Source organism: Ambystoma mexicanum, chromosome 5p, assembly GCF_040938575.1.
Source record: "Ambystoma mexicanum isolate Mex_15411 chromosome 5p, UKY_AmexF1_1, whole genome shotgun sequence".
Lineage (NCBI taxonomy): Eukaryota > Metazoa > Chordata > Amphibia > Caudata > Ambystomatidae > Ambystoma > Ambystoma mexicanum.
This window is the reverse complement of record NC_090930.1, coordinates 1,150,705,098-1,150,717,395: the sequence shown is the minus strand read 5'-3', so window position 1 is coordinate 1,150,717,395 and position 12,298 is coordinate 1,150,705,098. Positions and strand designations below refer to the sequence as shown.

Genomic DNA, 12,298 nt, shown 5'->3' with positions numbered 1-12,298 from the left:
AACACATTAACATAAATAGCTCTGGTAGAATGACTCCCTTCTCCTGGTTCAATGGCATCAGCCCTAGGGGTGTATTTCTAATAGTTAAAGTTCTGCACTTGTAGAGACTACCAGGAGAATGACTCCCTTCCCCTGGTCCAACAGTCCAACAACTGTTATCTCCTCGTGGTCGACTGGGTCAGTCCCCAGGCTGCTGTTTGGTAGCCTTTTGCCTTAGTTTCTGATTCAACTATTTAGGTGACAGAACCAGGAGAATGACTCCCTTCTCTGAGTTCAGTTGGTTCAGCCTTTGGCTAATTTTGGATAGTTTCCTGCAACCGTTTTTATCAACCTTTGCTCATCTTTCCTGGCTTCTCTTAGTCTTGCTTAAAAGTCAAACACTTCTTTTGTTTCCAACACACAGTTATTTCTTGTCTTTCTTTCCTCTCCTCTCGTCGGTGAAAACAAGGGGAACTCTTCCCGTCGTATCCTTGATTTCCTCTAACATTGTGACAAAGGAGATTGTTCTTGTGGCACCCCGTAGCCTGAATGTCTCTTTTGATGAGTGTTTTGAGGGAGAGTACTTCCAATATCTTCTTATCTTTCAGTCTATTTGACACACAAACTGAGATGAGGAAGATCACTAGTGATGTCCTCTTCACACGTGATACTCCTATCCCAACTCTGGAGACGTGGGAGATTACTCCTGAGGCTTCCTTTCTTTTCAATACTCTTGATACAATTACTGAGACGAGGGAGATTATCCCTGCTGTCTTCTTCCCATTCGGTACTCCTGTCACAAGTACCGAGACGAGGGAGATTACTCCTGAGGCATTCTTTACATTCGATATTTTTGAGGGAATTACTGAGACGAGGAAGATTACTCCCAATGTCTTCCAAGTCGGTACTTCTGGCACAAGTACTGAGATTACTCCGGAGGCTTTTTTTTACATTCGTTATATCTGAGACAATTACTAAGATGGGGGGGATTTCAAGTGATGCCTTCTTTATATTCGGTACTTTTGATCCAGTGACTGAGGTGAGGGAGATTACTCCTGATGACTTATTTAACTTCAGCGTCTTACCCCAATCCCCTACCGGGTGTCCCGAGACTCCTGTTACCTCTTCTCTGTTGGAACCACGTTTCAAGTTCTTCCTGGGGTGTTGGGTCGATGCGTTCCCAAATGTTCTCTCTGTTCCTCTTCCGCTGCTGAGCTTTGGCTCCGTGGAGTCCCCGGCCAGATGGTGTCAGTGCAGTTAATTGACCGCTCGATCCACCTCCTCTAGGTCACGCCACCCTCAGTCAGTTTTCAGCTTCCAGTCAGGCCTGCTCTGCGTCAGCCTGCAAAGACTCCTGCATTCTGCTGTCAGCGTCCTCCCGACCTGGAGATTTTCTTCCCTGATGTAGCTTCTTGCTTCCAGGGTTGAACTTGCTGAGTTTGCCAGGCTTCACGCCTGCTTTGCTTGCAATATCCACTTCCCCCTCATTGGGTGCTTTCTCCTCCTGAATGTCATTCAGCTGGTTCCTCTCCAGCAGAGTGTCACAGTCCTTTGTTTGTGTCCACTGTGTATTCTTCATGCCTCCTTGGGGCCACCTCTTCCTAGTACCTTCTGTTCTTGGCAAAGAAGTAGTTTGGATAACTCCATCAATCTTCTTCTTCAAAGTACTCCTGGAAGGATACTTGAGAGCACACTGTATGTCCATTTTAGTCTTCCTGATCTTGGTGGTATCAATATTTACAGGAAGAAAGGAAGGAGCATTGCAATACCACACAGTAGTGCTTTCAGATTGTTTGTCAGCAGACTTTATGGGTTTCATGGACTCAAGGGCAAGAGGGTTAGGGAGTTCAATCACGGAACTTGAGTCCTTGTCCCCATGAGAGGAGTCTCTCCCTGTGAGGTCTCGCTTTCTGCCACCCCTTGCGGGAATATTGGGTAGCCTCACTGGGAAGAGCTCCCTCTGGAGAGAAGTGGCGAGATTCCATGAATCATCACACCACCAATTGACCCACCGTGAAGATACTAGTCTTTATACCTATTCCCACCACTAGCACTACCCACCCCTCATCGTCCAAAACACATCCTCCAGAGATCTTTTTGAGCTACCGCTGTGTTTCTGAGCAACCTTCTTAAAGGTAATGACTTACTGGCTGCTATAAACCATCTCCTGGTATAATAGAAATGTTTTAACCATGTTTAGTCAGTCACTTGATTTGTATGCAGTATGTATGTCCTTGAATCTGTTACTTGCACAGAAGTCTGTCAAAAACAAGCATTAGCAAAGCTAAAGCTTTTGGCTCTTGTATCAATTTTACAAAAGGTCTTACGCATTTGTCACTAACACCATTTATCAGCTCTTGCCATCTTCTGGCCAGGTAATACCATTACAGCAGTGCCCCATAATTTGGAAGATGCATTCGTTTCTGGGTTTTACTTTGCATTATGGCATGTGTAGTCTTGGATTTTGATGCTGAAGAGCAAAACTACAAGTCCCACAATAGAAAGGGAAAAAATGGACTAGATGAGCATTTCTCCACAGGACATCTGCTACTGCTTTCCCCTATGACCGACCATATGTAGCCTGCCCCACCTCAGACCGAGACACTTAAAACAAGATCCATCTTTATTATCAGCTAACAAAGCCAAAATGTTTTGAAAAGCCCAAATGCATGTATCAATCCTAAGAAATCTTCTTGGGCCAAGAGGAGATTGCAGCCAAAAGAGTCACTCCGGTGAGTAACTTTAACAAATTCTGACTCCAGATATCTCACATACCGCAGACGACAGATGCCACATTTGTCTGGTTGTCAAAATGTCTCTCCATTGTTTTCCCCTTTAAAAGGTATATAGTTTAACATTCCTAGGCCATGAATCTATCCTTGTAACTGCCTCAATGTACCTAGTTAGTCTTAATTAGCCCAAAAACATTCAAGACCCCATGGCAGGCAGAAGAGTTTGTTGGAGAAGCCATCCCTTGGCACTCCATACGATGCACTCCATACGATGCACCTCTACGTTTTCAGCCTCGTTCTGAATTGAAGTATCTGTTTTTCCAAGATTTTCTCTAGCCATTTTCCCTATTTGTCTGCTAGGCACCAGAAGGCCTTTGTTGATTCGTTGCGCTTAATAAATCCAAAATAAATGCCTTCAGAGAAGCGTTCTCGCTCTAAACAGCGTGATTGCTGTGCTCATCATCGCTGCCCTAATGTTTCTGAATGACCGTGGATTACATTACTATCCAAGTGAAACTTTACAAATGTTGTGAACGATCCTTTCCTCCCCCTGTCATTGTTGCTCTGGGTTTATTTGAATACTTGATCTGCAGGCGTATCCACAATCTTTCAGTCGAAACAGTCACTTTTAGATGCACAAGAGAGGGCAGCGAAATAAGTGTGTTTAAAATCCATGCATTGGTGGCCTCTGACTAAAACTCATACATATGTCGTTTCTTTTCTCCCATTTCTTTCAGGTACATGAATTCTGCTAAAATTGGGGACTCCGTACTCATCACTGCTCAGATTTTGAAGCAAGGAAAAACTCTTGCGTTTGCCACAGTCGATGTCACAAACAAAGACACAGGAAAACTTATAGCGCAAGGAAGACATACAAAACACCTAGGGAACTAAACCACACCATCTTTCCTCTGCTTGTGTAACCTCCGAAGCAGAATTTGAAAGCATCTCTAAATGTGTGGGCATCGTCGTGTATATTCATTTTGCTTCTGTGTGAAATAAGTAATTCGGTATTCTTCGAAGGTTTTGTTGAGTATGTGGCTTTACACACGGCCATCACCACCCAGAACGTTTGCCTTACAGTCTTCTAGCTGTGTATAGCAAGCAACATTTCTGGTCAAAGATTGGTTGCTTAATGTTCAACAGCGCCAACTGAGAGGGTTGTGTGATCATCAAAGTGTTTCTTGAAGATTGTTAGGTAACGTTGTACACATTTCTCACATGGAATTCAGAGGAAAGAATGTATGTTTGCATCAAAAATACATGGGAACTGAATTATGAAGATTTGTACTGGAATAAATCGGGTGCTGCCCTGAACATCTCAGATTTGTTCGTGCTACCTCATACCTGATTCACAAAGCCTACACCTGAAATCCAGAGTTACCTGGAGCATCTCTGAGATGCCCTGGAGCAAATCTTTGTGAATCACATTTACACTTGAGCATCTGAGTTGCTCCAGGCAGCTCAAGATTTGTGCCAGTTTTGGGCTTTGTGAATAAGGTATAAGGCAGCGGTCTTCAATGGTTGGCTCGCCACATGGTTTGGACAACATGTATAATGCATCCGTTCCATATTGCTCTGTTTAAACTGCATGTTTGCTAATGAATTGAACAAGTGAATCCTGGCCCATTCTGTTGAAAGATGTGTACTAGCGCAAAATGTGGGGTGAAGTGATTCAGAACAATTTTACTAGCGAGGAACAGAAGAAACTGATTTTGGTCACCTTTTAAACTTAAACTATTGGACATTTATGGCATAGCCGGCTTGCTCTGTTCTCTGAGCTGTTAGAAACAAGTCTAGCAAATGTTTGGTGGAAAATTGTTTTGTAGTATGACTTGTAGCAAAACATGGGTGGCCCATAACTTATTGCGCAAGAAGCAAATATGATATAAAACAGATCTGATTTTTTGTTTTTTGCACTGTTGTAAACATCATATGATACATCTGGCACGTTAGAGTAAACCCCTTACTGTGTAGCCACAAGTATCCCAGAGAACATTACCTGCAGTGGGTATAGCAGGCTCAAGTGTCTTGTTTTTGCCTAGAATGTTACTGTAAATCTGCTCAGAATATATCACAAAGGAAGGAATAAATCATTTTGACTTAAAATGTACCTTCTTAGATTAAACTGTTATTGTATTGTTTCAAATTGTACCATTCATCTACTCTCAATATGAATCACAGTGATTGCTTGAAGTAAAAGTTGGTTTGTTATCACCCTGGCCATCTCCTTGCATAGCAAACTTTGAAGTTGCATAGATATTGAGATTAAATTGTTCTGGGATGTGATTGTTGAACAATCCGTTCCTTTAAAAGAACGTTGGGGAGGTCAGCAAAAGTTATTTGTGGAGCAGTGTTACATACTGAAATGTTGACTGGAGTTGGCGAGCCATTAAAAGCATTCCCTTAATTTTAGCTGCAGTGGGTGCTCTTTTTGGAAACCCTTGTGGAATCATTGAAGGAGACATTTCAGAATCTGAGATAGCAGAAAAATACATGGATCTTTTTTATTCCCACTTTTTTTTTAATGCCTTAAATCTGTCATTAATAATTAAGCACTCCAGTGAGATCTGTTTCTATTTTTCATTGCAACTGCTTTGACCTGCCTGTGTCAGTTTGGCACTTTAAAAAATGATGCACCCGTCAAAGATGACATTGAGAGCAGAAGTGCGGTTTAGGAACTAGATGCTTCTAGACTGGGGTATCATGGAACCTGGTAGCAACAAGCTTCCTTCTATAATGTCTTGTTGAGGGGCAGACCTGAGGGTAATGGGTTAGAGAATCAAACAAACCTCACTCTGAGCGTGCCTTCTTGTATGTAAAATACATACTAAATCTTTCCCTGCAGTTTAGTCCTCATCAAATTTGAAACCTTTGAAAAACCCGTTAACACACCTGATGAGACATTTGTTTATATTAAGCACATCTTTTCTCATCATGTTTTAAGAGTGTAAAATACCCCAGAATCCTTGACTATCCAGTACAAGTCTCAAATGTATAACCTCTCAGGATTGTCTGAAAATGTCATAATGATGTGCTGCTGTTCACAATCTTCTTAAAGCTTTTCCCTTACCACTGCTGAGGGCTATAATCCAGTCTATAAATCCCAGTTTTGAGGATCACCAACCTGTCATAGTTCCACTCCTTATCTGCTGTTTGGACCACATGTCCGGATCAATGTGACTACTCTTATTATTTGGACTTCTGTTGTGGAACTTACTCTCCTTTTACACCAATGATACATTCTTGGTAGGCATAGGGAATACTCTAGTGTCAGTATTGCATCCAGGCAATACTTAAAATGGAATTAACCCAACAGTGGCTTGTAGGGTGAGATGATATGCACATTAAGTTGAAAGCTTCTAGCCAGCCAGAAAATGAACTCGCCATTATGAGGAGTCAGGAATAAGACATGGACACAGAGGACTCTTGGTTTGGGTATAAACTTTTATTAAATGATAAAGGGGTTGAACAATGCCTATCTTTCCCTATTCTATGAGGGCTTTCCCTACCACAACCAAAACGAATGGGTCTGTCCTTTATCGAAATGTCCAAAGCAAAAATATGTCCGTGTCTGAAATCCTATCCTGGCCCTCACATGAGAACTAACTCTAAGGTGTAAAGGTTATTGTCTCTGAATTTTAAAGTGCACAAATCTTCTAATCCAACACAAAAGGAAATATCCAACTAAAAAGATCTAAGTGGACAATGTTCACTGTTCCAGGGAATGACTCCCATTACCAGATTGATTTTCTTCCAAAACAAAACGTTCAAACAAAGAATAACCAAGTTCCTTGTAACTCAAGAGGACAACACCTTCCTCTTGATGTGTTCATGGTTCCTGAGGAAATAGCTGCCTTCCCCAGGTTTCCTTTCACATTCAAGACAATTCAAAATCTTAAGGGTATATGTCTTCCTTGTGATTCTCCTGTGCCATCTTACACTTTGGTTGCAGGTTCCAGACTTGCAGGTCACCTGGTATATTTCTTTGCCAGGCTCTTTTCCTCATTCCACTGAAAACAGGGAACCATGCACCGGTCAAGAATAGAAGGCCAACAAACAAGTTCAGCTTTTCTTTTGAACCACAACCATGGCAGGTAACAGGTATGAGATGCTCCATCCATGGTGACAGACAAAATGAGTTTGGAAACGGTTACACAAAACTTAGATTTTTTCTAAAGGCCTCCCATACCCCCCCCAAGGAGACCTTTGTGAAAGAATGGGGGCTGATCAACACTGAGAGCAGTTGCCAGACAGTGACAGAGAGGAAGATGGACTCAACCCGGCTCTAAATGGTGTTCCCCAGCGAAGAGGCGTAACCAGTCCTGCACAAGTGGAGGTCCTAAGTCAGGGAAGTGATGTGACCAGTGAACCCTGTCTGGATACGGATGGGACAGAGAATCTATTTCAATATCCTAAGAGACTGACCAAGAAACTGCTGAAAAGGTAGAGAATGTTGAAGTGTACAGTTCATTGAATGATACCAATAAGTGGAGCATAGTCGCAGCCTTACCTGAATTAAGGAATGTATAGTGTGAGTTACGTGTTTTATGTCTTTCATGTTTATTGTAAAGGAAGGCTGTTGTGGCTAAACCGAGGAATAACTCTCGTCACAACGTGGTGATGTAAAATTATCCACCATCCTCAAATAAATAAAATGCTGGACAACGCACAGGCATGGCAGTTCGTGGCAGACACCCACTCCTAGAGTGTCTGTATGTTGAAAGCGTCCTAACTGGTAACACGCTTTAAGGAACTCATGGTGACAACAATAAAGATAGACACAAGTGATCACAGTTCAAGGGTGTTTATTGAACTGTAAATGCCGGGTGGAAAAACGCCTAAACTAAATCTAAGATGGGAGCAAGCGTCAACCATCAAATGAAAAATAAGGCAGTCCCAGTGGTGTTGTGTCAAAATAAAAGGGCCTATACCAAGAAAAACCTATTGCCAATTCCTTACAACTAATTACAGAAAGTGTGTGTAGTAGGGTATTCAAAATAAGGAAGAAAGTGTTCACAAATAATAAGTCAGGATGTTTCGAGGGGATTGGGTCCTCCGACGTATTCCATATCTATGACAGGTAATGTCCACAGCTGTGCTGCTTCGGAAAATCTTCGGTGTCTGCGTCCTGCGTCGATGACATCGATGCGCCGTCCCCAAGGACGACCTCCGACGGCCGACATCACCTGATGTGATACGTAGGATGCACGACGCCCATAGCCTCAGTTCCGTTTTTTTCTGCGAACGTGTTCGCTTCGTGAAAATCGGTACGCCTCGACTCTTTGGAGTTTGCTGTATTCTTCTCGGTTTTTGTGAAGACCTGTTCGTGACGATGTCTACTTCGTCTTCAACCCCCCGTCCGGGCTTCAAGAAATGCGGGGACTGTGGGTCCAAGATGTCGGTCACGGACTCGCACGACGCCTGCCTTTGGTGCCTCGGGGAGGCCCACGATACGGACGACTGTGTCGACTGCCAGTCGCTCACGGCCAAGGCCTTGCGGGAGCGCAAGAAGAAGCTGTCGGTAGGTCGGGTGTCTAAGCCCCGGAAGTCGAGGTCTACGGGGCTTTCGACGGATGACACGAGAGGCGACTCTCCGCGACATCGTCGGATGTCCAGTGGGTCTCCTTCCAGGAGTCGGTCTCGCCACTCCTCTGCCTCTTTGAGGCATTCCCGGAAGCGCTGGTATCGGTCGCCTTCCCTGTCCTCTTCCGAGGACTCCGCCTGTCGGCAGGTCGCTTATCCCACCATGCAAGCGACACCGGAGGAATGGGCTTCCTTCGGGAAGCAGATGTTAGCGATTCTTGAATCGCAGGGCACCGGTCCGACCGCGCCTCCGAGTGGGGTCAGTCGGCACCGGTCGAGAGACACAGCTCGTACGCCTTCGGGCTCGGGTGGTCGGCACGGCTCGCGGGAAGGTCTCGCTCGGACAAGGGTAGCCTTTCTCGCCATGCCCGTTCCAGGTCCTCGACGCGCTCGAGACCGTGTGATCCTGTGCCGTCTTCGAGGAAGACGTCGACGCCTGTGGCGCTGAGGTCGTCGACTATTTCTCTCGCGGCTCCGCCTCCGAGGGGGTCGTCGGCGCCTAGGTCGTCGAGAGACCCGCTCGGAGCTCCGGCTTCGAGGCCTGTGTCGATGCCGTCGATGCTGGTGGCGCTGCAGCTGACGTCGACACCGATTCTCTCAACGCCGGCGCTGACTTGTTCGGTGCCCTCAACGCCTTTCGAGGCGGTGGTGTCGGAGGGGCTCCGTGGCACGGGGTTAGCCCCTAGGAAGGCTCTGGCTAAGGTCAGGCATAGCTTTGGTCCCCAGATGTCTTCCTCTCACCGCCAGGAGTACATTTCAGAGGGTGATGAAGGCTTGGTTCCGGTTACGGTACCAGATGAGCTTCTCTCGGGCCATAGCCAGTTTGATGACCTGAGGCAGTCACTGCATGAATGCAGTGGACTGGACACCTCTCCGGAGGTGGAGCTCTGTAGGCCGGAGCCTGGCACTCATGCCGATTCTTCATACCGGCGCCTTATGTCTCGGGTCACCGAGTACTTGGGTTGGTCGACTCCCCCAGGGGAGTTTGTTCAGGATGATCTCACGGACATCCTTGATCTTGGTCCCCCCACTGACCCAGTATTGCCGTTTCATATGGCTCTGCAGAGAAGGGTGGTGGTGGCGGCTTGGATTGCTCCAGAGAGTCTCCCGGCAGTGGGCAAGTCTTTGTTGCGAAAATACCGTCCAGCCAGTACGACCCCTGCTACTTGTCCAGGCACCCCACTCCGGAGAGTTTGGTGGTGCAGGCGGCTACGGCCCCGGCAAAGCAGGCGTCGTATCCTACCATCCCTCCGGATAGGGACGACAAACGTTTTGACGGCTGGGCGAAGAAAGATTTTTTTCAGGGGGTATGGTGCTTCAGGCGGCCAACTCCATATGTGCCTTGTCTCGTTTCACACACACTCTGCATTAGCGGCTGAATATATTCCCGAAGGGGACGAACGGGATGGTTTCCTTGCTATGGTTCAGGATGGCAAGGATGCCATGTGTGAGGCCGTTCAGTCGGGTTTGGACATGGCAGATTGTGCCAGCCGGTCCATGGCGGCGAGCACCGTAATACGCAGGTTTGAGTGGTTGCGGAAGTCTGGTTTCGCTCCTGATGCGCAGTCCCGGCTCCTCAACATGCCCTTTCACGGTGAACATCTTTTTGGCAGCAAGGCTGACAAGAGCCTTGAGAGGTTCCAGACCTCCAAAGCTGCAGCAAAGTCGTTGGGCGCTGCAGTTCGACAACCTCCGCCTTTTCGTCCTAGGGGACAACAATGGAGGGGCGGTTCCTTTCGCTATTACTCGTCCTTCAGTAAAACGAGAGGAGCTGTCGGTCAAAGAGGCCACCGTAAGAGTGCCAGAGGTGGAAAACAAGGTACTCGAGGTGCCAAGGCCGCTCGGGCAGTTGCCGCTACCACTCAGTCATGAGGCCAGGTCCCATGGTTCGCCGGTTGGGGGAAGGCTGGCGCAGCATCTTGTAGAGTGGCGAGCCATTACTTCAGATGTGTGGGTTCTGGAGATCATAACCCACGGCTACTGTCTTCCCTTTCGGCAGAGGCCTCAGGACAATCCACCTGGGAACCTCTCTTTGCAGAGTCCGGATCCGTCCTTGCGCAGGAAATTCAAGCCCTGCTGGAGAAAGGCGCCATAGAACTGGTGCCTGTAGCGGAGAGGAACAAGGGATGGTATCCCCTTATTTTTTGATTTCCAAGAAAGACTGGGGATCGAGACCCATCATGGCCTTGCGCGGTTTGAACAAACTCCTCAGGAAGGACAAGTTCAAGATGGTTACTCTCTCTCAAGTCCTCCAGGCCCTTCAACTTCAGGATTGGTTGGTGTCTCTCGACCTCCAGGACGCTTACTTCCATGTGCCGATCCATCCCAAGCACAAGAAGTACCTGAGGTTCGCGGTTGGCGACTCGCACTTTCAGTTTCGTGTCCTGCCGTTCGGCTTGACCTCCGCCCGAGGGTTTTCACCAAGCTCATGGTGGTGGTGGCAGCGCATCTCAGGAAAGGGGGGATTCACGTCTATCCCTACCTGGACGATTGGTTGATCAGGGGGAGCTCTCCCGAGCAAGCCCTGGATCATCTGTCCGTCACCTGCCACTCCCTTCACAAGCTGGGCTTCTCCCTCAATTTAAAGAAGTCCCATTTGACACCAACACAGCGGCTCCAGTACATCGGAGCAGTGCTCGACACACTCCTGGGGCTGTGTTTTCCTCCCGAGGTGAGGGCTCTTCACATTCAGCAGATGGTGCACAAGTTTCAGCTTGCCCAGACTCTCCCAGCGTCCGAGTTCTTGAGCCTTCTTGGCCTCATGGCATCCTGCATTCTTCTGGTGCCAGAGGCCAGGTTGCAGATGAGATCTTTGCAATGGGCACTCAAACTCCAGTGGTCTCAGTCCTCCGGCAGGATGTCGGACCCTGTTCAGGTGCCGCCCTCGGTCGCCCAGGACCTTCTGTGGTTGTCGAAGGCAATCTGATGAAGGGGGCCCCATTTTGACTGCCCTGGCCGGAGGTGACGATCGTGACGGACGCATCCCTCACCGGATGGGGAGCTCATGCCAACGAGTTGACAGTCAGCGGTCGTTGGTCTCCGTCGGAGTCCAGACTCCATATCAATCGGTTGGAGCGGAGGGCCGTCAGGCTAGCCCTGAAGGCTTTTCTGCCGACTGTGCGAGGAAAGAGTGTCCCGATTCTAACGGACAACACGGTGGCCATGCACTACCTCAACAAAAAGGGGGGGGGGGCAGGGTCACTTCCTCTGTGCAGGGAGGCGATGCAGCTCGAGTTCTGGGCCATCCAGCAGGAAGTTTCGATCTCGGCTGTTCATCTGGCCGGAGACGAGCGTGATCTCTCGCGAGTGGGAGCTGGCTCAGGAGATTCTCCTGGAGATCGTTGCCCTTTGGGGGACCCCTCAAGTGGATCTCTTCGCCTCCAGTGTCAACCGGAAGTGCGAAAGGTTCTGCTCGCGGGAATTTCCTCCAAAATGAGCCTTAGGAGATGCGTTTGTGGTGGAGTGGTCATTCCCACTGCTGTACGCGTTTCCTCCAGTCCCCGTCATCCCGAAAGTACTGCGGAGGTTACGGAGGTTCGGTTCCCGGATGATCCTCATTGCTCCAGCGTGGGCCCGGAGGACATGGTACCCGGACCTTCTCGACTTGTCCATCTGCCCTCCACGTCGTCTTCCCTACCGAGACAATCTGCTCTCACAGGGGGGGGGGGGTGTCAGGTTCTTCATCCAGAGGTCAGATCCCCCAACCTTCACGCTTGGCTTCTGAAAGGTTGAGGTATAAGGATTGGGACCTCCCTGAAGACGTGATGGAGGTGTTGCTCTCAGCCAGGTGGCCGGCAACAAAGTCTCTGTACCGTTGCCGTTGGAGAAAGTTCTGCGACTGGTGCAGAGTTAAGAATGTGGATCCTTTTGAGTGTGACATTCCCATGGTTCTGTCTTTTTTGCTTTCCTTGGCCCACAGGGGCTTGCAAGTGGGGACCATTAAAGGTTGCCTGGCGGCGCTGTCCATATATAAGCGCTCGTCTGAAGAATGTTCCTATTTA

General features: G+C 47.9%; 1 protein-coding gene across 1 annotated transcript in view; it reads left to right on the top strand.

Annotated features, from left to right (window-relative positions):
• Positions 1-4,928, top strand: part of ACOT13 (acyl-CoA thioesterase 13) — a 179,232-nt gene extending 174,304 nt beyond the window's left edge. Inside the window, exon 3 of the mRNA XM_069613617.1 lies at positions 3,449-4,928. Coding sequence (XP_069469718.1) covers positions 3,449-3,605 — 157 coding nt within the window. The 3' untranslated portion in view covers positions 3,606-4,928. The remainder of the gene's footprint in view (positions 1-3,448) is intronic.
• Positions 4,929-12,298: the final 7,370 nt, after the last annotated feature.